Source organism: Lithobates pipiens, unplaced genomic scaffold (assembly GCF_037356315.1).
Source record: "Lithobates pipiens isolate NorthernLeopardFrog02 unplaced genomic scaffold, aLitPip1_a1.2 Scaffold_28, whole genome shotgun sequence".
Taxonomy (NCBI): domain Eukaryota; kingdom Metazoa; phylum Chordata; class Amphibia; order Anura; family Ranidae; genus Lithobates; species Lithobates pipiens.
Window position 1 is genome coordinate 7518467 of NW_027507789.1, and position 26050 is coordinate 7544516.

Genomic DNA, 26050 nt, shown 5'->3' on the forward strand with positions numbered 1-26050 from the left:
GGGGAGGGGAAAAGAAATATCAAGTTCAGGTTTATATAAACGGTTTCCAAACTGACAGAGGAGATTCCCACACTAGGGGGGCTGGATACCGGTGTTCCCAACCCACCCACACACGTTCTCCCATCCTTATACATTGCCAGTGGTGGGCTTCAGTTTCCTGCTACGACGGTGGGAAAACCAGGAGAAAGAAACCTTAATATGTATCAGACGTTACGGGATAATGTATTCCCTGTGACAAGAGTTCAATCAGTCCGTTACATCAGGAACATGTTATATCCTTTCATCCGGCTGGCAGAGCAGGCTGGGACTTGTAGTCCTACGAAACAGCCATTCACACAACTTGTTGATTTTTTTATTCCCTAGTCTGAGCCTGTTTCTGTTGTATCTGCGTTGTGTCATATAGAAAACAGCCTTTCTAAACCTTTTTACCATAGAAGACCCCTTACAAATAATGTTTTAATCTTGGGGACCCCCTACTATAACCAGTTCATTGGTGATCAGTGAGAAGAATGTTCCTTATATTGGTGATCAGTGAGAAGAATGTTCCTTACATTGGTGATCAGTGAGAAGAATGTTCCTTACATTGGTGATCAGTGGGAAGAATGTTCCTTACATTGGTGGTCAGAGAGAAGAATGTTCCTTACATTGGTGGTCAGTGAGAAGAATGTTCCTTACATTGGTGATCAGTGAGAAGAATGTTCCTTACATTGGTGATCAGTGAGAAGAATGTTCCTTACATTGGTGATCAGTGAGAAGAATGTTCCTTACATTGGTGATCAGTGAGAAGAATGTCCCTTACTTTGGTGATCAGTGAGAAGAATGTTCCTTACATTGGTGATCGGTGAGAAGAATGTTCCTTACATTGGTGATCAGTGAGAAGAATGTTCCTTACATTGGTGATCAGTGAGAAGAATGTTCCTTACATTGGTGATCAGTGGGAAGAATGTTCCTTACATTGGTGATCAGTGAGAAGAATGTCCCTTACTTTGGTGATCAGTGAGAAGAATATTCCTTACATTGGTGATCGGTGAGAAGAATGTTCCTTACATTGGTGATCAGTGAGAAGAATGTTCCTTACATTGGTGATCAGTGAGAAGAATGTTCCTTACATTGGTGATCAGTGGGAAGAATGTTCCTTACATTGGTGATCAGTGAGAAGAATGTCCCTTACTTTGGTGATCAGTGAGAAGAATGTTCCTTACATTGGTGATCAGTGAGAAGAATGTTCCTTACATTGGTGATCAGTGAGAAGAATGTTCCTTACATTGGTGATCAGTGAGAAGAATGTTCCTTACATTGGTGATCAGTGAGAAGAATGTCCCTTACATTGGTGATCAGTGAGAAGAATGTTCCTTACATTGGTGATCAGTGAGAAGAATGTCCCTTACTTTGGTGATCAGTGAGAAGAATGTTCCTTACATTGGTGATCAGTGAGAAGAATGTTCCTTACATTGGTGATCAGTGAGAAGAATGTTCCTTACATTGGTGATCAGTGAGAAGAATGTTCCTTACATTGGTGATCAGTGAGAAGAATGTCCCTTACATTGGTGATCAGTGAGAAGAATGTTCCATACATTGGTGATCAGTGGAAAGAATGTTCCTTACATTGGTCATCAGTGGGAAGAATGTTCCTTACATTGGTGATCAGTGAGAAGAATGTTCCTTACATTGGTGATCAGTGAGAAGAATGCTCCTTACATTGGTGATCAGTGAGAAGAATGTTCCTTACATTGGTGATCAGTGAGAAGAATGTTCCTTACATTGGTGATCAATGAGAAGAATGTTCCTTACATTGGTGATCAGTGAGAAGAATGTCCCTTACATTGGTGATCAGTGAGAAGAATGTTCCTTACATTGGTGATCAGTGGAAAGAATGTTCCTTACATTGGTGATCAGTGGGAAGAATGTTCCTTACATTGGTGATCAGTGAGAAGAATGTCCCTTACATTGGTGATCAGTGAGAAGAATGTTCCTTACATTGGTGATCAGTGGAAAGAATGATCCTTACATTGGTGATCAGTGGGAAGAATGTTCCTTACATTGGTGATCAGTGGGAAGAATGTTCCTTACATTGGTGATCAGTGAGAAGAATGTTCCTTACATTGGTGATCAGTGGGAAGAATGTTCCTTACATTGGTGATCAGTGGGAAGAATGTTCCTTACATTGGTGATCAGTGAGAAGAATGTTCCTTACATTGGTGATCAGTGGGAAGAATGTTCCTTACATTGGTAATCAGTGGGAAGAATGTTCCTTACATTGGTGATCAGTGAGAAGAATGTTCCTTACATTGGTGATCAGTGAGAAGAATGTTCCTTACATTGGTGATCAGTGAGAAGAATGTTCCTTACATTGGTGATCAGTGATAAGAATGTTCCTTACATTGGTGATCAGTGAGAAGAATGTTCCTTACATTGGTGATCAGTGAGAAGAATGTTCCTTACATTGGTGATCAGTGGGAAGAATGTTCCTTACATTGGTGATCAGTGAGAAGAATGTTCCTTACATTGGTGATCAGTGAGAAGAATGTTCCTTACATTGGTGATCAGTGAGAAGAATGTTCCTTACATTGGTGATCAGTTATAAGAATGTTCCTTACATTGGTGATCAGTGAGAAGAATGTTCCTTACATTGGTGATCAGTGAGAAGAATGTTCCTTACATTGGTGATCAGTGGGAAGAATGTTCCTTACATTGGTGATCAGTGAGAAGAATGTTCCTTACATTGGTGATCAGTGGGAAGAATGTTCCTTACATTGGTGATCAGTGAGAAGAATGTTCCTTACATTGGTGATCAGTGGGAAGAATGTTCCTTACATTGGTGATCAGTGAGAAGAATGTTCCTTACATTGGTGATCAGTGGGAAGAATGTTCCTTACATTGGTGATCAGTGAGAAGAATGTTCCTTACATTGGTGATCAGTGAGAAGAATGTTCCTTACATTGGTGATCAGTGAGAAGAATGTTCCTTACATTGGTGATCAGTGAGAAGAATGTTCCTTACATTGGTGATCAGTGGGAAGAATGTTCCTTACATTGGTGATCAGTGAGAAGAATGTTCCTTACATTGGTGATCAGTGGGAAGAATGTTCCTTACATTGGTGATCAGTGAGAAGAATGTTCCTTACATTGGTGATCAGTGGGAAGAATGTTCCTTACATTGGTGATCAGTGGGAAGAATGTTCCTTACATTGGTGATCAGTGAGAAGAATGTTCCTTACATTGGTGATCAGTGAGAAGAATGTCCCTTACATTGGTGATCAGTGGGAAGAATGTTCCTTACATTGGTGATCAGTGAGAAGAATGTCCCTTACATTGGTGATCAGTGAGAAGAATGTTCCTTACATTGGTGATCAGTGAGAAGAATGTTCCTTACATTGGTGATCAGTGGGAAGAATGTTCCTTACATTGGTGATCAGTGAGAAGAATGTCCCTTACATTGGTGATCAGTGAGAAGAATGTTCCTTACATTGGTGATCAGTGAGAAGAATGTTCCTTACATTGGTGATCAGTGAGAAGAATGTTCCTTACATTGGTGATCAGTGAGAAGAATGTTCCTTACATTGGTGATCAGTGTGAAGAATGTTGCTTACATTGGTGATCAGTGAGAAGAATGTTCCTTACATTGGTGATCAGTGAGAAGAATGTCCCTTACATTGGTGATCAGTGAGAAGAATGTTCCTTACATTGGTGATCAGTGAGAAGAATGTTCCTTACATTGGTGATCAGTGAGAAGAATGTCCCTTACATTGGTGATCAGTGAGAAGAATGATCCTTACATTGGTGATCAGTGAGAAGAATGTTCCTTACATTGGTGATCAGTGGGAAGAATGATCCTTACATTGGTGATCAGTGAGAAGAATGTTCCTTACATTGGTGATCAGTGGGAAGAATGATCCTTACATTGGTGATCAGTGAGAAGAATGTTCCTTACATTGGTGATCAGTGAGAAGAATGTTCCTTACATTGGTGATCAGTGGGAAGAATGATCCTTACATTGGTGATCAGTGAGAAGAATGTTCCTTACATTGGTGATCAGTGGGAAGAATGTTCCTTACATTGGTGATCAGTGAGAAGAATGTTCCTTACATTGGTGATCAGTGGGAAGAATGTTCCTTACATTGGTGATCAGTGGGAAGAATGTTCCTTACATTGGTGATCAGTGGGAAGAATGTTCCTTACATTGGTGATCAGTGAGAAGAATGTTCCTTACATTGGTGATCAGTGGGAAGAATGATCCTTACATTGGTGATCAGTGGGAAGAATGTTCCTTACATTGGTGATCAGTGAGAAGAATGTTCCTTACATTGGTGATCAGTGAGAAGAATGATCCTTACATTGGTGATCAGTGAGAAGAATGATCCTTACATTGGTGATCAGTGGGAAGAATGTTCCTTACATTGGTGATCAGTGAGAAGAATGATCCTTACATTGGTGATCAGTGAGAAGAATGATTCTTACATTGGTGATCAGTGGGAAGAATGATCCTTACATTGGTGATCAGTGGGAAGAATGATCCTTACATTGGTGATCAGTGGGAAGAATGATCCTTACATTGGTGATCAGTGAGAAGAATGTTCCTTACATTGGTGATCAGTGGGAAGAATGATCCTTACATTGGTGATCAGTGAGAAGAATGTTCCTTACATTGGTGATCAGTGAGAAGAATGTTCCTTACATTGGTGATCAGTGGGAAGAATGATCCTTACATTGGTGATCAGTGAGAAGAATGTTCCTTACATTGGTGATCAGTGGGAAGAATGTTCCTTACATTGGTGATCAGTGAGAAGAATGTTCCTTACATTGGTGATCAGTGAGAAGAATGTTCCTTACATTGGTGATCAGTGGGAAGAATGTTCCTTACATTGGTGATCAGTGGGAAGAATGTTCCTTACATTGGTGATCAGTGAGAAGAATGTTCCTTACATTGGTGATCAGTGAGAAGAATGTTCCTTACATTGGTGATCAGTGGGAAGAATGATCCTTACATTGGTGATCAGTGAGAAGAATGTTCCTTACATTGGTGATCAGTGGGAAGAATGATCCTTACATTGGTGATCAGTGAGAAGAATGTTCCTTACATTGGTGATCAGTGGGAAGAATGATCCTTACATTGGTGATCAGTGAGAAGAATGTTCCTTACATTGGTGATCAGTGAGAAGAATGTTCCTTACATTGGTGATCAGTGGGAAGAATGATCCTTACATTGGTGATCAGTGAGAAGAATGTTCCTTACATTGGTGATCAGTGGGAAGAATGTTCCTTACATTGGTGATCAGTGAGAAGAATGTTCCTTACATTGGTGATCAGTGAGAAGAATGTTCCTTACATTGGTGATCAGTGGGAAGAATGTTCCTTACATTGGTGATCAGTGGGAAGAATGTTCCTTACATTGGTGATCAGTGAGAAGAATGTTCCTTACATTGGTGATCAGTGAGAAGAATGTTCCTTACATTGGTGATCAGTGGGAAGAATGATCCTTACATTGGTGATCAGTGGGAAGAATGTTCCTTACATTGGTGATCAGTGAGAAGAATGTTCCTTACATTGGTGATCAGTGAGAAGAATGATCCTTACATTGGTGATCAGTGAGAAGAATGATCCTTACATTGGTGATCAGTGGGAAGAATGTTCCTTACATTGGTGATCAGTGAGAAGAATGATCCTTACATTGGTGATCAGTGAGAAGAATGATTCTTACATTGGTGATCAGTGGGAAGAATGATCCTTACATTGGTGATCAGTGGGAAGAATGATCCTTACATTGGTGATCAGTGGGAAGAATGTTCCTTACATTGGTGATCAGTGAGAAGAATGATCCTTACATTGGTGATCAGTGGGAAGAATGATCCTTACATTGGTGATCAGTGAGAAGAATGTTCCTTACATTGGTGATCAGTGGGAAGAATGTTCCTTACATTGGTGATCAGTGGGAAGAATGTTCCTTACATTGGTGATCAGTGGGAAGAATGTTCCTTACATTGGTGATCAGTGGGAAGAATGACAAGTGACTTGGGGTCATGCTGATCACAGGGGGTGAAGAGGCCCACCTTGGTCTTTTTCTTCTCTTGGGTGGTAAAGGTCTCACTCATGGTTGAGATGAGGCATTCTGGCCTCTGAGCTTTTCTGACTTTATTTCCTGAAGAGCTCCAGGCGATGGTTGCTACTCTTATGTTGTGGCTCGTTTTCGATCGTTGTTCTGTCTCATCCATAGACGCTCATCATGAGAAGCTATAAAATTTATGAGGATAATGAGACCTGTTTATATTTTTTAAGATGCCTCTCTTGTGTATTCCTGAAATGTGACTTATAAATGTCTTTTTCTCAGGGGACTCCAGAAGATTTACTGTTTTTTTACGATCACCTCAGGAAAGGTGGGGGAGCGCACCGTGTGGATGAATGCCTCCTGCAGTATCGATACCACGAACATGCCGCCACGCACGCCGTGTCAGAGTGAGTGCTGCTTCTGCTTTGTTATGTGTGATCTGGGGGTATCGGGGGAGGTATCTCATCTGTACACATCTTAAAAAAATCACAATATAGACCGGGCATATGATGAAACCCATGAAGGCAAAGGTTACTGTAAATTCAGCTTTTGGCATAAAAACTTTTACTTCAGGTCTTGTTCTTATTTGGCAACTTGAAATCCCGGGCAGAATTGATGCAATTCATAATCGTGCTAAAATTGCATCAAAACACGTTCACCAAACGTGGCGCTATTCTGGTGCAATTGTCATACGACGTTCCTCCTATTGTTACTGTGTATGTGCCGTTATTAGGTCCACCTTGCTAGTAGCAGGTTGGACCCCCTTTATTAGGTCCACCTTGCTTGTAGCGGGTTGGACCCCCTTTATTAGGTCCACCTTGCTTGTAGCGGGTTGGACCCCCTTTATTAGGTCCACCTTGCTAGTAGCGGGTTGGACCCCCTTTATTAGGTCCACCTTGCTACTGGCAGGTTGGACCCCCTTTCGCCGTCATTCTTGGTGGCAGAGATACAACAAGGTGCTGGAGACGTTCCTCAGAGATTTTGCTCCATAGTGACCTGATAACATCACACAGTCGCTGCAAATTTGTCGGCTGCACATCCATTATGCAGATCTCCCGTTCCACCACATCCCAAAGGTGCTCTATTGGATGAGATGTGGTGAGTGTGGAGGCCAATGGAGGACAGGGACCTCATTGTCCAGTGGTGAGATGATTGGAGCTTTGTGACATGGGGCATTATCCTGCTGGGAGGAGCCATCAGAAGATGGGGACACTGTAGTCATAATGGGATGGACATGGTCACCAACAATACTCGGGTAGGTCGTGGTGATTAAACAATGCTCAATTGGTACTAAGGGGCCCAAAGTGTGCCAAGAAAATCTCCCCCCCCCCCCATTACACCCCCACCACCAGCCTGAACCGGTGATACCCCATCCCCCACACCATTACACCCCCCACCACCAGCCTGAACCAGTGATACCCCATCCCCCACACCATTACACCCCCACCACCAGCCTGAACCGGTGATACCCCATCCCCCACACCATTACACCCCCACCACCAGCCTGAACCGGTGATATCCCATCCTCCACACCATTACACCCCCACCACCAGCCTGAACCGGTGATACCCCATCCCCCACACCATTACACCCCCACCACCAGCCTGAACTGGTGATTCCCCATCCCCCACACCATTACACCCCCACCACCAGCCTGAACTGGTGATATCCCATCCTCCACACCATTACACCCCACCACCAGCCTGAACTGGTGATATCCCATCCCCCACACCATTACCCCCCCACCACCAGCCTGAACCGGTGATACCCCATCCCCCACACCATTACACCCCCCACCACCAGCCTGAACTGGTGATATCCCATCCTCCACACCATTACACCCCACCACCAGCCTGAACTGGTGATATCCCATCCCCCACACCATTACACCCCCACCACCAGCCTGAACCGGTGATACCCCATCCCCCACACCATTACACCCCCACCACCAGCCTGAACCGGTGATACCCCATCCCCCACACCATTACACTCCCACCACCAGCCTGAACTGGTGATTCCCCATCCCCCACACCATTACACCCCCACCACCAGCCTGAACCGGTGATACCCCATCCCCCACACCATTACACCCCCCACCACCAGCCTGAACCGGTGATACCCCATCCCCCACACCATTACACCCCCCACCACCAGCCTGAACCGGTGATACCCCATCCCCCACACCATTACACCCCCACCACCAGCCTGAACCGGTGATGCAAGGCAGGATGGATCCAAATTCTGACCCCACCATCTGAATGTCGCAGCTGAAATCCAGACTCATCAGACCAGGCAACGTTTCCAGTCTTCTATTGTCCAATTTTGGTGATCCTGTGCCAATTGTAGCCTCAGTTTCCTGTTCTTAGCTGACAGGAGTGGCACCCGGCGTGGTCTTCTGCTGCTGTAGCTCATCTGCTTCAAGGTTGGATGTGTTGTGCGTTCACAGAGGTATATTTTGAATACCTTGGGTGTAACGAGAGGTTATTTGAATTACTGTCGCCTTTCTATCTTCTCGAACCAGTCTGCCCGTTCTCCTCTGACCTCTGACATCAACAAGGATTTTCCTCCACACAACTGCCGCTCACTGGATATTTTCTCTTTTTCCCACCACTCTCTGTAAACCCAGAGAGATGGTTGTGCGTGAAAATCCCAGAAACACTCAGACCGGCCCGTCTGGCACCAACAACCACGCCACGTTCAAAGTCACTTCAATCCCCTTTCTTCCCCCATTCTGATGCTCGGTTTGAACTTCAGCAAGTCGTCTTCACCACGTCTAGATGCCTAAATGCATTGAGTTGCTGCCGTGTGATTGGTTGATTAGCAATTTGCAATTCAACAGGTGTACCTAATAAAGTGGCCGGTGAGTGTATATGGACACTATACAGTACATGTGCAGGGCAGCTTGTTCTATTGGAAAACAACAGACTTTGCAGCCAGATCATCCGGTGAAAATAAAGGAAAGAAAGCCCAAAAATGAAAACCTAATGCAGCCACCACATCGAAACATTTGTAAGCTGCAATCTAATAAATGTTTGTTTTTGGGTATGAATGCGCTGTTGATGGACTTGTAGAAGTCCTTATTTCTGGTGCCTCGCGGACGTTTCCTCAGGCGGGGGGTCGGACAGTAGCTCGCTCTCACGCGGCGGATAACTGTCAGCTTTCACACAATTGCAGTCACAGGCGTACGGCACACTTTACACGTCCCGCGTCCGACCCCTCTGGAACGGGCCCCCCGTGCCTCGTCTTCTCGGCGAGCTCCATCCGCCTCGGCTTTACATGAGACAGGCGCCCCGTGCCAAGTACAACATCCTGTTGGAGGAGTGCGAGCCGAGCGCAGCAATGTTTTCCTAAGCTGCATCCTTATTATTTTCAGGGGTGTAGCCGTTCCCCCTTCTACGCTCCAAGAAAAGGCGCTTTCTGGCCTGTATACGGACAATCGTACGTCCCGCGCTCGCCTCGTGCCTCGCCAGAAACCTCCGTCCCCGGGGAACTGAGGGGCCCCGGTCTTAAAGCTGAACTCCAGGAAAAATAAAGTGATATTGAAGGCAATTATTATTATTATTTAAAAAACAAAAAACAAAACACTTACCTGCTCTGTGTACCCCGCCGGTGCTCCTGGCCCTCCACCCCCCCCCCCCCCCCCCCGGCTGAGTGCTCCCAGACCAAGCAGCTTGTTATAGGGGCACCCAGGCATTCCCGCTCCCGAGCTGCTCTCCTGCATGTCCAATCACACACGGAGCTACGGCTTTGCCCCGACCCTCTCTTCTCATTGGCTGACTGGCTGTGATTGACAGTAGTGGGAGCCAGTGGCTCCTCCCACTGCAAGGAAGGAAAGTCCAGCATCATGCCTGGTTGTTCTCTCCTCTCCTTACATCAATACAGCGTGTGAGGAGAGGAGAGAAACACTTTGCAGCAGTAAAAGTTGGCTTGATTCAGTGTGCCCTACGATAGACATCAGTGCCACTACAGTGCCCATCAGTGCCATCAATGTCACTACAGGGCTCATTAGTGCCCTACAATGCAATCTGTGTCACTACAGTGCCACCAGTGCCCTACAGTGCTCATCAGTGGCAGTACAGTGCAATCTGTGCCACTACAGTGCCCATCAGTGCCTCTATGGTGCCACTACAGTGCTCATCAGTGGCACTACAGTGCCCTACAGTGCAATCTGTGCCACTACAGTGCCCATGAGTGCCTCTATGGTGCCACTACGGTGCTCATCAGTGGCAGTACAGTGCCCTACAGTGCAATCTGTGCCACTACAGTGCCCATCAGTGCCTCTATGGTGCCCATTAGTGCCCTACAGTGCAATCTGTGCCACTATAGTGCCATCAGTGCCCTACAGTGCTCATCAGTGGCAGTACAGTGCCCTACGGTGCAATCTTTCCCACTACAGTGCCCATCAGTGCCCCTATGCTGCCACTACAGTGCTCATCAGTGCCACTACAGTGATCACCAGTGCCCTACAGTGCCACTAAAGTGCTCATCAGTGCCCTACATTACCACTACAGTGATTATCAGTGCCACTACAGTACATGTCAGCGAGTTCTTATCAGTGCCACTACAGTGTCCTGTTAGTGCTTATCAGTGCTCAATAATACACATCAGAGGCCATCAGTGGGTGCTCATCAGTGCCACCTATCAGCGTATCCTCATCCGTGCCTGTCTGTGCCGTAAAAATGTGTAAAAAAATTAGTTTTCATTTTCTTTACAAACTGGGGTCATTTTGTGGGCGTTTTCATTGTCCTGGTGCTCCAGGGCCTTCAAAAGTGTGATAGGTAGTCAGGAAATTAGATGTGTGAAGGTGCTCCCTTAATGTTGGGCCTCTGTATGTGGCCAGGCTGTGTAAAAGTCTCACACATGGGGTATCGCCGTACTCGGGACGATGTTTTGGAGTGTAATTGCAAGTATGCATATACCATGTGAGAGAAATAACCTGGTAATATGACACTTTGTGAAAAACAAAATCTTAATTTTGCAAAGAATTGTGGAAAATTGATTGACTGATTTTCCCACAAGTCTGCAGGTGATGCCCAAAATTTCCTTTTTTATGCATGCTAATATTCTACTGGCTTTGGTAGCCATAGCTTGACACTGCATGTTTGTCTTCTACCAGGACCCCCAGATCCTTCTCCATCTTGGAAGCCCATAGGGGTCCTCCCCCTAGTGAGTTACTTGCTTTTATATCCCCCCCCCCCCCCCCCAACTGCATTACGTTAAATTTTTCAATGTTAAACTTCATTTTCTATGTAGTAGCCCGCTCCATTAATTTATTCAGGTCCTCTTGTAAATTTTCTATATCCTGCTGTGTTGTTATTGCCCTGCATATTTTTGTGTCATCGGCAAACACTGAGCTCAAGCTATTTATCCCACCCTCTATATCAGGAATCTTCAAACTACGGCTCTCCATCTGTTGCGGAACTACACGTCCCATGAGGAATTGCAAAACTCTGACATTCACAGACATGACTGGGCATGATGGGAATTGTAGTTCCTGAACAACTGGAGGGCCGTAGTTTGGAGACCCCTGCTCTATATCATTTATAAATAAATCAAACAGAATTGGTCCCAGGACAGAGCCTTAGGGATCCCCACTAACTACTCTAGGCCATTACATTAACGAGTATACATTATTTATCACAACCCTTTGGACACACCCCTGTAGCTAGTTTTCTATCCAAGAACAAACCTTATGGTCCATTCCTGCAGACCTTAGCTTGTAGATTAAGTGTTTGTGGGGGACTGTATCCAATGCTTTAGAACAATCCAAATACACCACATCCACCGGCCAACTTTAGGCCAGATGGCAGCTCACTTCCTCGTAGAAGTTTAATAGGTTGGTTTGGCAAGAGCCACCTTTTCGTAAACCCGTGCAGATTACCGCTAATTATACCGTTTTTGTCACCATTATGGGCAAGACCAAAGAGCTGTCAAAGGACATCAGGGACAAGACTGTAGACCTGCACAAGGCTGGAATGGGCTACAAAACCATAAGCAAGAAGCTTGGTGAGAAGGAGACAACTGTTGGAGCAATTTTCGCAAATGCAAGTATTACAAACGAACCATCCATCACCCTCGGTGTGGAGCTCCATGCAAGATTTCACCTCATGGGGTGAGGATGATCATGACAAAAGTGGGGGATCAGCCCAGAACTACACGAGAGGAGCTTGTGAATGATCTCAAGTCAGTTGGGACCACAGTCACCAAACAAACCATTGGTAACACCGCCATGGATTGATATCCTGCAGCGCCTGCAAGGTCCCCCTCCTCAAGAACGCACATGTGCAGGCCCATCTGAAGTTTGCCAATGAACATCTAAATGATTCAGAGAAGGATTAGGAGAAAGTGCTGAGAACAAAATTTAGCTCTTAAAGTGGTTGTAAACCCTTACAAACCACTTTGACTAAGGCTTACCTGTAGGTCCAAGAAATATCTCCCAAACCTATACGGTTTAGGAGATATTTGCCCGAAGACGGGCACCGCTGTCTACGGTGCATGCGCCGTAGACAGTGGCACGCAGGCGCACTGAGCGTGGCATCCTCAATAACGAAGATGCCGCGCAATGCCACGCGTCTCGGCTCCTGTGCGCATGCGCGGGAGTGACATCATCACGGCTTCGCCGAATGACAGCGGCAGAGCTGCGAGACCCACCGAAAAGATGGATGCGGTGGACTACAGGGGACAGCGGTGACTTCGCTGGCTCCTGTGTCAGGTACGTGACACATAATGGGCTACTATGCGATGTGATGCGATGCGATGCATAGTAGTCCATTATGCTTTGCCTTTGCAGGGAATGAAGGAGGAAGTAAACTCATCAGGGTTTACTTCCTTTTTAACTCGACTCGTGGTGTTTGGAAGAAGAAAAATGCTGACTATGACCCTAGGAACACCATCCCTACGGTCAAGCATAGAGGTAGAAATATTATGCTTTGGGGCTGTTTGCTAAAGGCTGGCTTTGCCGAATTGAGGGGCCAATGGACAAGTATTGTAAAATCTTGGCTGAGAACCTTCTTCCCTCAGCCAGAACACAGAAAATTGGTCTTCCATCATGACAGTGACCCAAAACATACTGCCAAGGCAACAAAGGAGTTGCTCAAGAAGAAGCACATTAGGGTCGTGTAGCGGCCTAGCCAGTCTCCAGACCTTAATCCTATAGAAAATTTATGAACGGAGCTGAAATTTCGGCCAAGCGACCACCAAGAAACCTTAAGGATTTAGAGAAGATCTGTAAAGAAGAGCGGACCAAGATCCCTCCTGAGATGTGTGCAAACCTGGTCACCAACTACAAGAAACATTTGACCTCTGTTTGCCAACAAGGGTTTCTCCACCAACTACTAAGTCATTTTTTGCTTGGGGATCAAATACTTATTTTACTCACTGAACTGCAACCCAATTTATAACATTTGTATCCTGTGTTTTTTTCTGGATTTTTGGTTGATATTCTGATTCTATCATATAAAATACACCTATGCTAAAAATGATAGACTCTTTATTAAGTGGGCAGTCTTAGAAAATCTGCAGGCGATCAAATAATTATTTTCCCCACTGATCATCCAGAGGGGAGCGTTTTTTTTTCCCCCCCTCAACAAAAGCGGAGTTACTCTTTAAATGAGTTTATGGAAATCCTGCTGTAGATGGCTCTTTATGCAACCATGAGCATGTCAAGACATAATCTTAGATGTCAACAGAGATGCCGCTTATTGACGAATCTTTTTTAAAGTGAGCGAGAATTGTGCTGGGGGCCATTTCACATGCTGGAGATCTGCGTACCACACCACATGACTCTGCGAAAAAAAAAAAAACAGTTCTGTCCTTAACCCTATCAGTGCCACAACCAACACCAGCCTACAGCCCTCCGTGGCACCACCCCGGCTATGGTGGAACCACAAGTCCTAACAAACCACGACGGAGCCTGTTAGAAGTTGTAGTTCTGCCGTATCTGGAGATCTTTCCCCTCGACAAAAATCCAGTTTTAATGTTCAGATAATACATTCAGATAACGCGGCTTATGTTTCGTATTTAACCAGAAGGCATCGCGGCTGAGCTCGTCACCCGTCTCCCACGATTGTTTGTGTATGTCTATTGGTTGTTTGTTTGTCACATTTCCAGGAGTTGCGAAATTTCTACAATATATAAACATTTCGGATCACAGCTCCATTGTTGAAACATTGGATTCCGAAAACGTTGATGGACTGCATCAGAATGATGCTACCTACCTGCTACCTCTCTATTACCGGGAGACTTTTTTTGGGGGGGGAGTTTTCCAATTTTTTTGGGACTACAGTTCAAGAAATCAGTCGGCTAACGACGATCGGGATCTACAAAGATGCGAAAATCAACTACGCTACATGCTTCCAAAAATGTCATTTCATTGTCTTTGATACAGTTCGTCTTCACCCAATACTTTTTTTTTCTCTCACCGTCCCCCTCTTTGGGATTTCACCACAGCTCTTCGAAAATCATTCCATCCAAAGGAGAGCATAAAAAGTTGGCAATTTTCTTCTGTGATTAGCAACAAAATGCTAATTTTTATTTTCCCGCCTTTGATCCGAGTGGACCAGTTAAGCAACTTCTAGCGGCCTCTGGGAAAGTGTTTAATTAAAAAAAAAAAAAAAAAAGCGGAGAAGGAAGCCGAGAGCCGAAGAAGTCAAATCAGGTGAAGGTTGTATGTTCTGGTCCATCAAAACCACCAGACCGGGGCTGAGGGTGCAGACGTGGTCAACAAAAGTGGTCTACAGAAATTCGAAGGAGAATTGTTTACCGACTTGATGTAACTTTATGCAAAGGACTTTGAGGTTTTTCTTTAACTATGGATAAAGCCTTGGGTAAGCATTAGGCTCCATGTACCTTTAGCGTTTTTTATTTTTTATCTGCTCCTAGAAGCTAAATAGTGTTATCCTATGTGCCCAAGAACTCTACTTTTGGCTATTACCGTTTTTTGTGCTTCAGCGTCTACGACCGTGGTTCTCGACTCCTGTCCTCAGGACCCAGCAACAGGCCAAGATAACTGAAAGACAATCACAGGTGATATCCGTTGCTGCTCAGTGATTGCAGTATTCTAGTCTGCATCTTCCCCCCAAAGGTAATACTTAAAATCTGGCCTGTTAAGTGAGTCCTGAGTAGGGATGAGCTCAGGTTTATCTGCATGGAACACGTGCAGAGCCCGCCAGGAAGTTGGCACAGCGCTGCGCTAATCACAGGCAGTGAGACATTGCCCCGATGTTGCGGCTGCAGAGATCGGGCAATGTCTCATTGCCTGTGATTAGCGCAGCTCTGCGACGACTTCCTGGCGGGCTCTGCACATGCGAACACGCCTGAGGCCTGAGCTCATCCCCTAGTCCTTGCGGGCAGGAGTTGAGAATCGCTGGTCTAGGAGATGGAAAAAAAAGTTTTTTTTGTAGAGTTTCTTGGGGCATTTTTACTAATAGCGTTTTTTGAGCTTTTTTTTTTTTCCTTTTACTGCTAAAACGCTAATGCTCCTTAAACGCTTGTAAAACAATACTACAAAAGCTATTACCAGCGTTTTTTTTTTTTTTTTTTTTTTATCCAGTGTGTGTACAGTGTGCATGAAGCCTAAGGCTGCTTTCACACTGCAGCGGGAGCGGCGTCGGCGGTAAAGTGCCGCTATTTTTAGCGGCGCTTTACCGTCGTTTTAGCGGCGGTGTGCCGGCGCTAGCGGGGTGGTTTTAACCCCCGCTAGCGGCCGAAAAGGGGTTAAACCCGCCCGCAAAGCGGCGCTTTGCCGGCGGTATTGCCGCGGTGTCCCATTGATTTCAATGGGTAGGAGCGGTTTAGGAGCGGTGAATACACCGCTCCTTCACCGCTGCAAAGATGCGGCTAGCAGGACTTTTTTCACCGTCCTGCCAGCGCATCGCTCCAGTGTGAAAGCCCTCCGGCTTTCACACTGGAGTTAAAGGGGCCGGTTTTTTTCAGGCGTTACACAGGCGCTATTTTTAGCGCTGTAACGCCTGAATACCGCCCCAGTGTGAAAGCAGCCTAAAGGAACTGCAAAAACGCTAATAAGATGCCAACACTCCAAAGTGCTCTTAAACGCTTCTAATTGCTACTAAAACGCTACTACAAAAAAAAAAAAAAAACGACCAGCCCTTTTTCCAGCATTTTTTAAATTTTTTTATTAAAAACAAAAAAAAAATGATAGCGTGCATGGAGCTTGCTTTCACTCTGGTGCGTTTTTGCTAAAAAAAAATGCAAGCAAACCTCAATAAAATATTATCGTTGCCTTTGATATTAGAAGGACCCATGATCACCCATCAATCCACTCAGTATGTTTTCTAACATTGGTAATCATGGACTATGGTTTTGTCCCAGCCCAGAAAAGCAGCTGTTGACAGACGGGGATCTAGTTTGTTAAAGTCCATGAGGTCATGAAGAGTCAGACACAACCAGACAGAAAAAAAATCCAAATACCTGGTGTTATATTACAGTTCGTGACCAGACATAATAAAGGCCAGTTGGGTGATTTGTCTATCTGCGCGGATATAAAAACACACTTTATTTCTGTTTTTTTTTTTTTTTTATAGAAATGAACAAAATTGATTTTTTTTTTCCAAATATAAAAAAATATAATTAGATAACTTTAATTGGTGTTCACATTAGAACGGGATTAATGTTGTAATTTTAGCATTTTGTAACAAAATGGATTTTATATACAGCAAAGCCGACCTTGAAATGGGAAAGGGAGGACTGGCTCTGTGAGACAATTAGGCCGTAATGCATGGAACAGTGCTGTCAGTTTATCACCAGGAACCTGCATAGAGAGAACAGAAGGAAGAGTCGGCAGTGGTGGTGGACCTTTGTTTGCCAATCAGAAAGGTGGGATTGGCCGGGAAATTGTTGTCTTACTTAACTGTGGTGGAGAAAAGTGTGGGCACCCATCTTGATTTGCTGGGTCACACTATGACTTTACAAAGTTACAAGCCTCATGGGAGGTGGGGCAGTTCACGTATATATCTCAACTCTGAATTTTGCCGTTTGTTTTTAGTTATAATAATAATAAGTAGAAGAAGATGTAGCAGAAATGTTGGTGAAAGGTACAGGTTGGTTGGTATAGGTGACTAGAGCTAGCGGGTAGAATCCAGTTAACTTACCATGTATTTGTGGTTTATGAAAGCCCAGTAGAACCCTGGTGCCCAGCCATGCAGCACTCTGGTATAGTTGGCCCCCTGGCCCCTCAGCAGTGTGTAGTGGGAACATTGCTCGGGGTAATATCATTGATCTCAGGTATGCTCGTGTAACATATTCTTAGTTTCATATTGTCCTCTGCAAGATGTCCCCACCTAACAATGTATCCTCTCCACTCTCTGACCCTCATTTCCTCTATTAGGTCTGCAGTCTCTGACAGTCCTTTCCAGCATTACATATATTGACCATTATGTGTGGCCCTTTGGTGATGTTAGGGACCACATTCAAGGCCCACTTGAGCTCATAGGTTGACAACCACTGCAGTAGACAACCTCTTAAAACCGTGAGGACCCGCTTGTCTCTCTTCCTTCACAAATCCTACAAATAAGGGGATTATTTATCAATTTAGGATATTGGGTGGAGCCATTCAAAGTATTCCCTTTTCCCCTGGGCAAGATGTTTATACAGAACTACTAGTTTATAGGGCAGCCTAAGGCCCCATAGACACTTGCGAATTGGATGGTTTATGATTAGCTGTGAGCAGGAAGCCCCATTGGAAGCAATGGGAGGCTGACTGCTCCTGCAGCTGTTTTCGGCCAGTCACTGGTAATCACTCTTGCACACGGTCTATCTGCGTCCAGGGCCAATCATCTGCAGGTCATCACTGCATAAGCAATTTACATTTGATTGGCTGTAAATAGGTATGGGGGATGTCAACCTCCTATTGCTTTCAATGGGGGTTTCCCTCTCACAGCAAACCCTGCTAGACCTCCCATAGCTAATCTCAATTGGCCCAGTTTGCACATGTAAATGGGGCCTAATATTTTTGAGTCATTTATTACAAATTGCTTACAGCTGTTTCTGGCTTTTTGTCTATCATCAACACAGTGTGTGTAAACCATGGCTTGTGTGGAGGAGTTCCTGGGCTTGTGTGGAGGAGTTCCTGTACTTGTGTGGAGGAGTCCCTGTACTTGTGTGGAGGAGTTCCTGTACTTGTGTGGAGGAGTTCCTGTACTTGTGTGGAGGAGTTCCTGGGCTTGTGTGGAGGAGTTCCTGGGCTTGTGTGGAGGAGTTCCTGGGCTTGTGTGGAGGAGTTCCTGTACTTGTGTGGAGGAGTTCCTGTACTTGTATGGAGGAGTTCCTGGGCTTGTGTGGAGGAGTTCCTGTACTTGTGTGGAGGAGTTCCTGGGCTTCTGTGGAAGAGTTCTTGGGCTTCTGTGGAAGAGAGAGTTCTTGGGCTTGAGTGGAGGTGTTCTTGGGATTCTGCGGAGTAGTTCCTTGGCTTCTGTGAAAGAATTCTTGGGCTTCTGTGGAGGAGTTCTTGTCTTTGAGTGGCCTAATATTTTTGAGTCATTTATTACAAATTGCTTACAGCTGTTTCTGGCTTTTTGTCTATCGTCAACACAATGTGTGTAAACCATGGCTTCTGTGGAGGCGTTCCTGGGCTTGTGTGGAGGAGTTCCTGGGCTTGTGTGGAGGAGTTCCTGGGCTTGTGTGGAGGAGCTCTTGGGCTTGTGTGGAGGAGCTCTTGGGCTTGTGTGGAGGAGCTCTTGGGCTTGTGTGGAGGAGCTCTTGGGCTTGTGTGGAGGAGTTCTTGGGCTTGTGTGGAGAAGTTCTTGGGCTTGTGTGGAGAAGTTCTTGGGCTTGTGTGGAGAAGTTCTTGGTCTTCTGCGGAGGAGTTCTTGGTCTTCTGTGGAAGAGTTCTTGGTCTTCTGTGGAAGAGTTCTTGGTCTTCTGTGGAAGAGTTCTTGGTCTTCTGTGGAAGAGTTCTTGGTCTTCTGTGGAAGAGTTCTTGGTCTTCTGTGGAAGAGTTCTTGGGCTTGTGTGGAGGATTTCCTTGGCTTGTGTGGAGGAGTTCTTGGGCTTGTGTGGAGGATTTCCTTGGCTTGTGTGGAGGAGTTCTTGGGCTTGTGTGGAGGAGTTCTTGGGCTTGTGTGGAGGAGTTCTTGGGCTTGTGTGGAGGAGTTCTTGGGCTTGTGTGGAGGAGTTCTTGGGGACTAAACGTAAAGCATAATAAGACAGGTCATGGTGAGGAAGGCTAAAAGAAAGAAACATGGGGAAAGGAAACCATTTAATCAGATCATGTTATCTGGTGGAATTGTGTAGTTGGTGACTAATTTTTATGTCCTCTGTGTTGTCACCACACTAGTGGGGATGACCATTTTTCCAGTGAAACATTCAGGAAAGTCTCTAATATTTGGATTTTGGGGATTATTTTTGGCTTTTATACTTCCTCTGAAATTCTCTGAGTTCTCAGCGTTCTCATTCTCCATTTCATGGGTTTCCTATTCATACAGTAGGGCACATTGTTCCTGTTGGGTTTGGCAGAGGTCCCTGCTGGTAGTTGTTTCCTGCTACCGCAGGTGAGAGATCACCACTGTGACATTTGCAGCTCTCGGTTTGATCTGAAAGGTACTCCGGGATCCAGACAGAGAGACTATTCTCACAGTGTTATGACAAGCGCTGCGAGGCTTGTTCGCTCGGCTCGGCTTGTTGGAGTGTAGACGGCAAGTTCCTACTGCTCAGGCTGCACCTGTCCTGGCTGTGACTCTGGGAACCGGCTTTTCCTTCTTACCCCGCGCTCTAATGTCAGGTACCAGCCTCAGGGGACGTGGCAGCAACAGTTCCTGGCACGGGAGGATTCTGGGTAAAATCCAGCTGTGCACATGCAGGGTAAAACCAGGATCTTCTGTGTACTCTTCACGGCAGCCAACATCAAAAAGCTGCCTGGAAATAAACATGTTCTTTAGTTCTATATGTACGATAAATGACAAGTTACATTATCCCGGGAGAGAAGACTCACCCCCATCAAATCTCATCCCTTTCAATAACGAACGTCAGGATTGCCCCTCTTATGAGTGGCGATATCGGCATACTTTTATGTTCCTTATGTATCCAGGTCATAAATATTACATATTATAGGGATACATATTGTATTTATCACTTTGAATATGAGAATACATTTATTATTTGACTCCTTATAGTCTGGATTTTTTGCCCTGAAATAAACGCAGAACCGGTAGAGATCAGCTGACCTCCGGTGTATTACTGTGGACTGACATTAAAGTCCGGGGTTATATTACAATTGGGGAGACACTAAAAATTTACTCCAGTACATGTTCCTATTCAAATAAAACATTCTGTTGCTCTGTCTCCTCCAAATCCATTTTTTGTGCTGCTGTGATCCGGCTTCCTGTTGGAGGGTGGCTGTGTTCGTTTTCCATGGTCCCACTGAATGTAGGATTGTACCTTCTCTTGTTCACTCCCGAGATAGACTATGGACTAGTGACCAGTGACTATGGACTCATAACCAGTGTCTATGGACCAGTGACTATTAACTAGTGACCAGTATCTATGGACTAGTGACCAGTATCTATGGACTAGTGACCAGTATCTATGGACTAGTGACCAGTATCTATGGACTACTGACCATTGACTGTGGACTAGTGACTATAGACAGTGACTATGGACTAGTAAACGATGTCTAGTGACTAGTGTCTATGGACTAGTGACTAGTGTCTATGGACTAGTGACTAGTGTCTATGGACTAGTGTCTATGGACTAGTGACTAGTGTCTATGGACTAGTGACTAGTGTCTATGGACTAGTGACTATGGACTACAGACTAGTGACTATGGACTACTGGCCAGTGACTAAATACTAGTGACCAGTACCTATGGACTAGCAACCAGTGTCCATGGATTAGTGACCAGTATCTATGGACTACTGACCAGTGACTGTGGACTAGTGACCATAGACAGTCACTAGTGACTATGGACTAGTGACCAGTGACTACGGACTAGTGACCAGTGACCATGGACTAGTGACCAGTGACCATGGACTAGTGACCAGTGACCATGGACTAGTGACCAGTGACCATGGACTAGTGACCAGTGACCATGGACTAGTGGCCAGTGACTATGGACTACTGACCAGTATCTATGGACTAGTAACCAGTGACTATGGACTAGTGACTATGGACTACTGACCAGTATCTATGAACTAGTAACCAGTGACTATGGACTAGTGGCTATGGACTACTGACCAGTATCTATGGACTAGTAACCAGTGACTATGGACTACAGACTAGTGTCTATTGACTAGTGACTATGGACCACTGACCAGTTACTTTGGACTAGTGACTATGAACCAGTGACTAGTGTCTATAGACTAGCAACCAGTGACTATGGACTAGTGACCGGTGTCTATGGGCTAGTGACTAGTGACCGGTGTCTATGGGCTAGTGACTAGTGACCGGTGTCTATGGGCTAGTGACTAGTGACCGGTGTCTATGGGCTAGTGACTAGTGACCGGTGTCTATGGGCTAGTGACTAGTGACCGGTGTCTATGGGCTAGTGACTAGTGACCGGTGTCTATGGGCTAGTGACTAATAACTAGTGACCAGTGACTAGGGACCCGTGTCTATGGGCTAGTGACCGGTGTCTATGGGCTAGTGACCAGTGACTAATAACTAGGGACCAGTGTCTATGGGCTAGTGACCAGTGACTATGGACTAGTGGCTATGGGATATGTAGTGTGCATAGAGCAGTGTACATGATCACAACTAATGTGCCCTGCTCATTCCTCAGGGAAGTGAGGGGGAAAGGAAGAGGTTCAGGAGTTCTCGGAGGACATTACATGGAGGTAGAAAACTACAAACAATTTAATGAAAAGTAGATTTCCGGGTCATTAAGTATTGGATGTGGATGGATTATATTTGGAGAATAGGAATATGTATTTATTACAATATGTTTCCATTTTGAATTGAAATACATTTTTTACTTTTTCAAGTTCAATTTTGAATTTTTTTTCGTATTTGATATTTCATTGGGCTATTTTGTTTCGTTTTGTTTCTGAAATCCGTTACTCTTGTGATTCAGAAGTTCGGATACTTCCCAATCCCATCGTCCAAATTTCCATTCATAACAAAGCACATTGCAGTGTCTACTTTAGATTGTGGTGGATTTGGGGTGGGTGGGGGGGGGGGTGGGTTCGGACCTTCCATGTGGGGTGAATCTTTCATCACGATGTCAAATAGAATTTTTTTTGGGCAGAAGAAGATTCTTCTGTGAGTACAAGCTGAGGGATGAACCTGTCGGAGGGGGCTGTCTGGAGTCAGGTGTCTCCGGATCCCGCAGGGAGAGGTGCGTGTTCACAGCCATTGACTCAGCAGAAAGATTCACCCCGGGGGAATGAGATCAGTTGTAAAATACAATTTCACAATGAGTGAATGGGAACTCTTGGTAGTATGCTAATTCCCCTGCACACTGACACGCTGCTCTGTATCTGTACTCTGCGGCTATGCAGCTCATCGCACTCCTCTTGCTCTCGTAATTTTATGGACTTTTTTTTTTTTTTTTTTTCTTTACAAAGAAGTTTTGTTAGAACTTGAAGTATTTCGTGTGAATCACCCTAATTTTTTTTAATACCATGACATTGCCCTGGGGTGAAAAAAAAATTGGAAGGGGGGAAAATGTCGCACGCAGCAAATGTCGCACACGGCCTTGTTGACGTTTTGAAAAACGCAACTTTTCCTTTCCGGTTTTTCTCCATGCGTTCAGCCATGTCTGTTTATCCCCCAGCCCTGATAAAGACGGACTTCACAGCCCCTGAAACGCGTCGTCTTGTCTGTATTTCTGGGATATAATCAAGGGAATGGTTGGAAGGCTGAAGACATTTATGAAGGACTTTTGCACTGTCATGATAATTTCATGGGACTTTGTTTATTGCATTTTGCACATGCACTATATTCCCAAAAAGTATTGGGACGCCTGCCCTTACACGCACATGAACTTTAATGGCATCCCCAGTCTTAGTCCGTAGGGTTCAATATTGAGTTGGCCCTTTGCAGCTATAACAGCTTCACCTCTTCTGGGAAGGCCGTCCACAAGGTTTAGGAGGGTGTCTATGGGAATGTTTGACCATTCTTCCAGAAGCACATTTGTGAGGTCAGGCACTGATGTTGGACGAGAAGGCCTGACTCGCAGTCTCCACTCTAATTCATCCAAAAGGTGCTCAATGGGCTTGAGGTCAGGACTCTGTGCAGACCAGTCAAGTTCCTCCAACCCCAAACTCACTCATCCATGTCTTTGTGGACCTTGATTTGTGCACTGGAAGGGGCCATCCCCAAACTGTTCTCAACATAAAGACATGGATGAGCGAGTTTGTGGTAGAGGAACTTGACTGGAATGCACAGAGTCCTGACCTCAACCCGATAGAACACCTGCACAGTGGAGGTAAGTATGATATGTTTGTTATTTAAGAAAAAAACAATAAAATGAGAGAGGGTTTACAATCACTTTAATGACAGCCATACACGGTTCGAATTTCGAAAATCGTATCTTAGAATTTTCGTACGAATTTCACACCATTAGTAACAGCCGATTTTCATGTGGAAATCAAATTTGAGGAATCGGACATTTTTTGAAAAACTAACGATTTTCTAATCAATGATGGGAGAATTGTGCAAGAAATGGAAGAAGAAAAGAAAATTTACGGAGAAAAAAAAAGATTCCTGGCCATGAAAATTCTTTTCTGTAGAAACACGAGGTGAAATTGAAGGCTTGGTCGGCCGATTTTCGGAAATCAATGGTGGCACCATCAGATCAGAAAAAAAACCCCAAAAACTTTCTGATTTTGAAAAGAAAATTAGTTCGAAATTTGACCATGTATGGCCTGCATAAGGCTAGTCCCGTATAATTTACAGTAACTAGTCTGATTATAGTTTAAAAAAAATAAATGGTTTGAAAAGTTTAGGAATAAGGTAGATAAACAGGAGGAGGATGATAAGGGAGAAGGGAAAAAAAAGAAGAAAAAAATAATGGGCATATTTCAACACAGCTGAAAAGTAAACAGGCTAAAGATATGAAAAGGAGACTAGAGCTCCATCTGCTGGTTGGATAGAAGACCGCATATTCATTTGCAATATTTAATTTTCACATGACTACAAAACAAACAAAAAAAGCCCTTTAAAACAAGAGTTCATTCTGATCATATTAAAGTGTCATCTCTTCAGCATCAGGAAACCCCATACGTCCTCCTTTTGTTACAAATGTATCCCATTCAACAGCCCAGCACCGCCGCACGCAGCACCGCAGCACCGCCGCACACAGCACCGCTGCACACAGCACCGCAGCACCGCCACACACAGAACCACAGCACTGCCTCCATTAGATATGTCATGGCTTCCCATCTTCTCTTTTTTTTTAGGGATACAATCTGGAACAATCGGGTGAAGTTCCTGGAAGAGAGAGTCCTCCAGCACTGGCCTTCATTCACGATCTGGAACGCGGGAAAGCAAGGGAGGAAGCTGTACCGGAGTCTGACACCGAAAAACCGAGAGAAGGTTGGCGCAGTGTGTGATGTGATGGGCAGATGAGGACTAAACCGCTACTCATGAACAAAAGATAGCAACCGGGACAGTTTTCCTAGCCAGTTTAATGGGGGTCCCTGATGGTGATAAGCAGAGATGGGGGGGGGGGGGGTTCCCACAGACATGGGATTGCTGCTTGATCTGGCCAAAGATTGGCAACCTAGTCACATTACTTCCAGTTCAATAATGCTGAAACTCAAACGTTGTTGCAGAATATTAAACATCTGTAGTAGGAACTCCTCAGCCAGCTAAGCGGCTCCAGTGGGAATCCCTCACTAGACATTCCGACCTTTCCCTTTCCCTATAGTGACAGGTTGTGTTTAACCCTGAAGCTAATAAGATGGAATCAGCTGAAGCAGCATCATTGCTTCCTGAACACTTGCAAGCTGCGGCTTTCTGGGAGATCGGCTCTCACCAATTTCCCAGGTTGTCAGTACATCTGATATATCGCCGTCCTCCTTCCCTCTCCAGATTGTATCTGTCCTCCCATATACACTATATTGTCAAAAGTATTGGGACGCCTGCCTTTACACGCATCATCAACTTTAATGGCATCCCAGTCTTAGTCCGTAGGGTTCAGTATTGAGTTAGCCCCCCCTTTGCAGCGTCATTGGATTTGATTGAAAGCAGAGAAGCTAATGGCTGTGTTGCTATCAGTTCTACCAATCAAGAGCCGGGACGCCGTGGAGAGAGGGACTCGACTGCCGATTCCGTTTTTTTTTTTTTAATTGTGAGTAACCGCTTCACTTTCAACATGAGACTAGCATGCAACAAAAAATAAAAAAAAACGCACATTCAGTCGTCTGAAAATCTGATCGTGTGTACGAGGCTTTAGACTGGGATGCCATTAAAGTTCATGTTCGTGTAAAGGCAGGCGTCCCAATACTTTTGGTAATATAGTGTAAGGTAGGAAGGTTTGCTGTCATACCAGGCCAGATTTGAAGACATTGGGGTTGATTTACTAAAAGCAAATATACTGTGCACCCTGAAAGGGCACTTTCAGCAGGGCTTAGTAAATGAAGCTCTGCTGACTTTCATCATCCAATCTTGTGCAAGCAAAAATGCTGTTTTTTTTTTTCCTTGCATGTGATTGGGTATTCTTTGCAGCTTTGAAGCTTCATCTCATTTACTAAGCTCTGGAGCAAATGCCCCTGCAGAGTGCAACTGCACCTGCAAAATGCAGAGAGTCTATTTGCCTTTAGTAACTTATCCCCGTTGTGATGGGAGAATACTCAGGTTGCACTGTCAGTGTTTTAATAAGATCACAAATAGGCAACATGTGGAAATAATTATACCCTCAGCTGCCGGACCACACACCATGCCGCAGTACTAAGCTTAGGTGTGAGCCGCCATGATAGGTAGAGGAATTCATTGCCAAAGTAGTCTGCTCCCTAGGGCTGCAAGGACTACACCACACAGGAAGTAGTGTATTAGTCGGCATTCAGCATACTCCTCATGTAGTTGTCATAGATAATACATTGAAATCTCTCTGTAC

General features: G+C 44.9%; 1 protein-coding gene across 1 annotated transcript in view; it reads left to right on the forward strand.

Moving 5' to 3' along the window:
- QTGAL (queuosine-tRNA galactosyltransferase) overlaps positions 1–26050 on the forward strand; it is a 349168-nt gene that overhangs the window by 290556 nt on the left and 32562 nt on the right. The window contains exons 9-10 of the mRNA XM_077458633.1: positions 6325–6449; positions 24393–24528. Coding sequence (XP_077314759.1) covers positions 6325–6449; positions 24393–24528 — 261 coding nt within the window. The remainder of the gene's footprint in view (positions 1–6324; positions 6450–24392; positions 24529–26050) is intronic.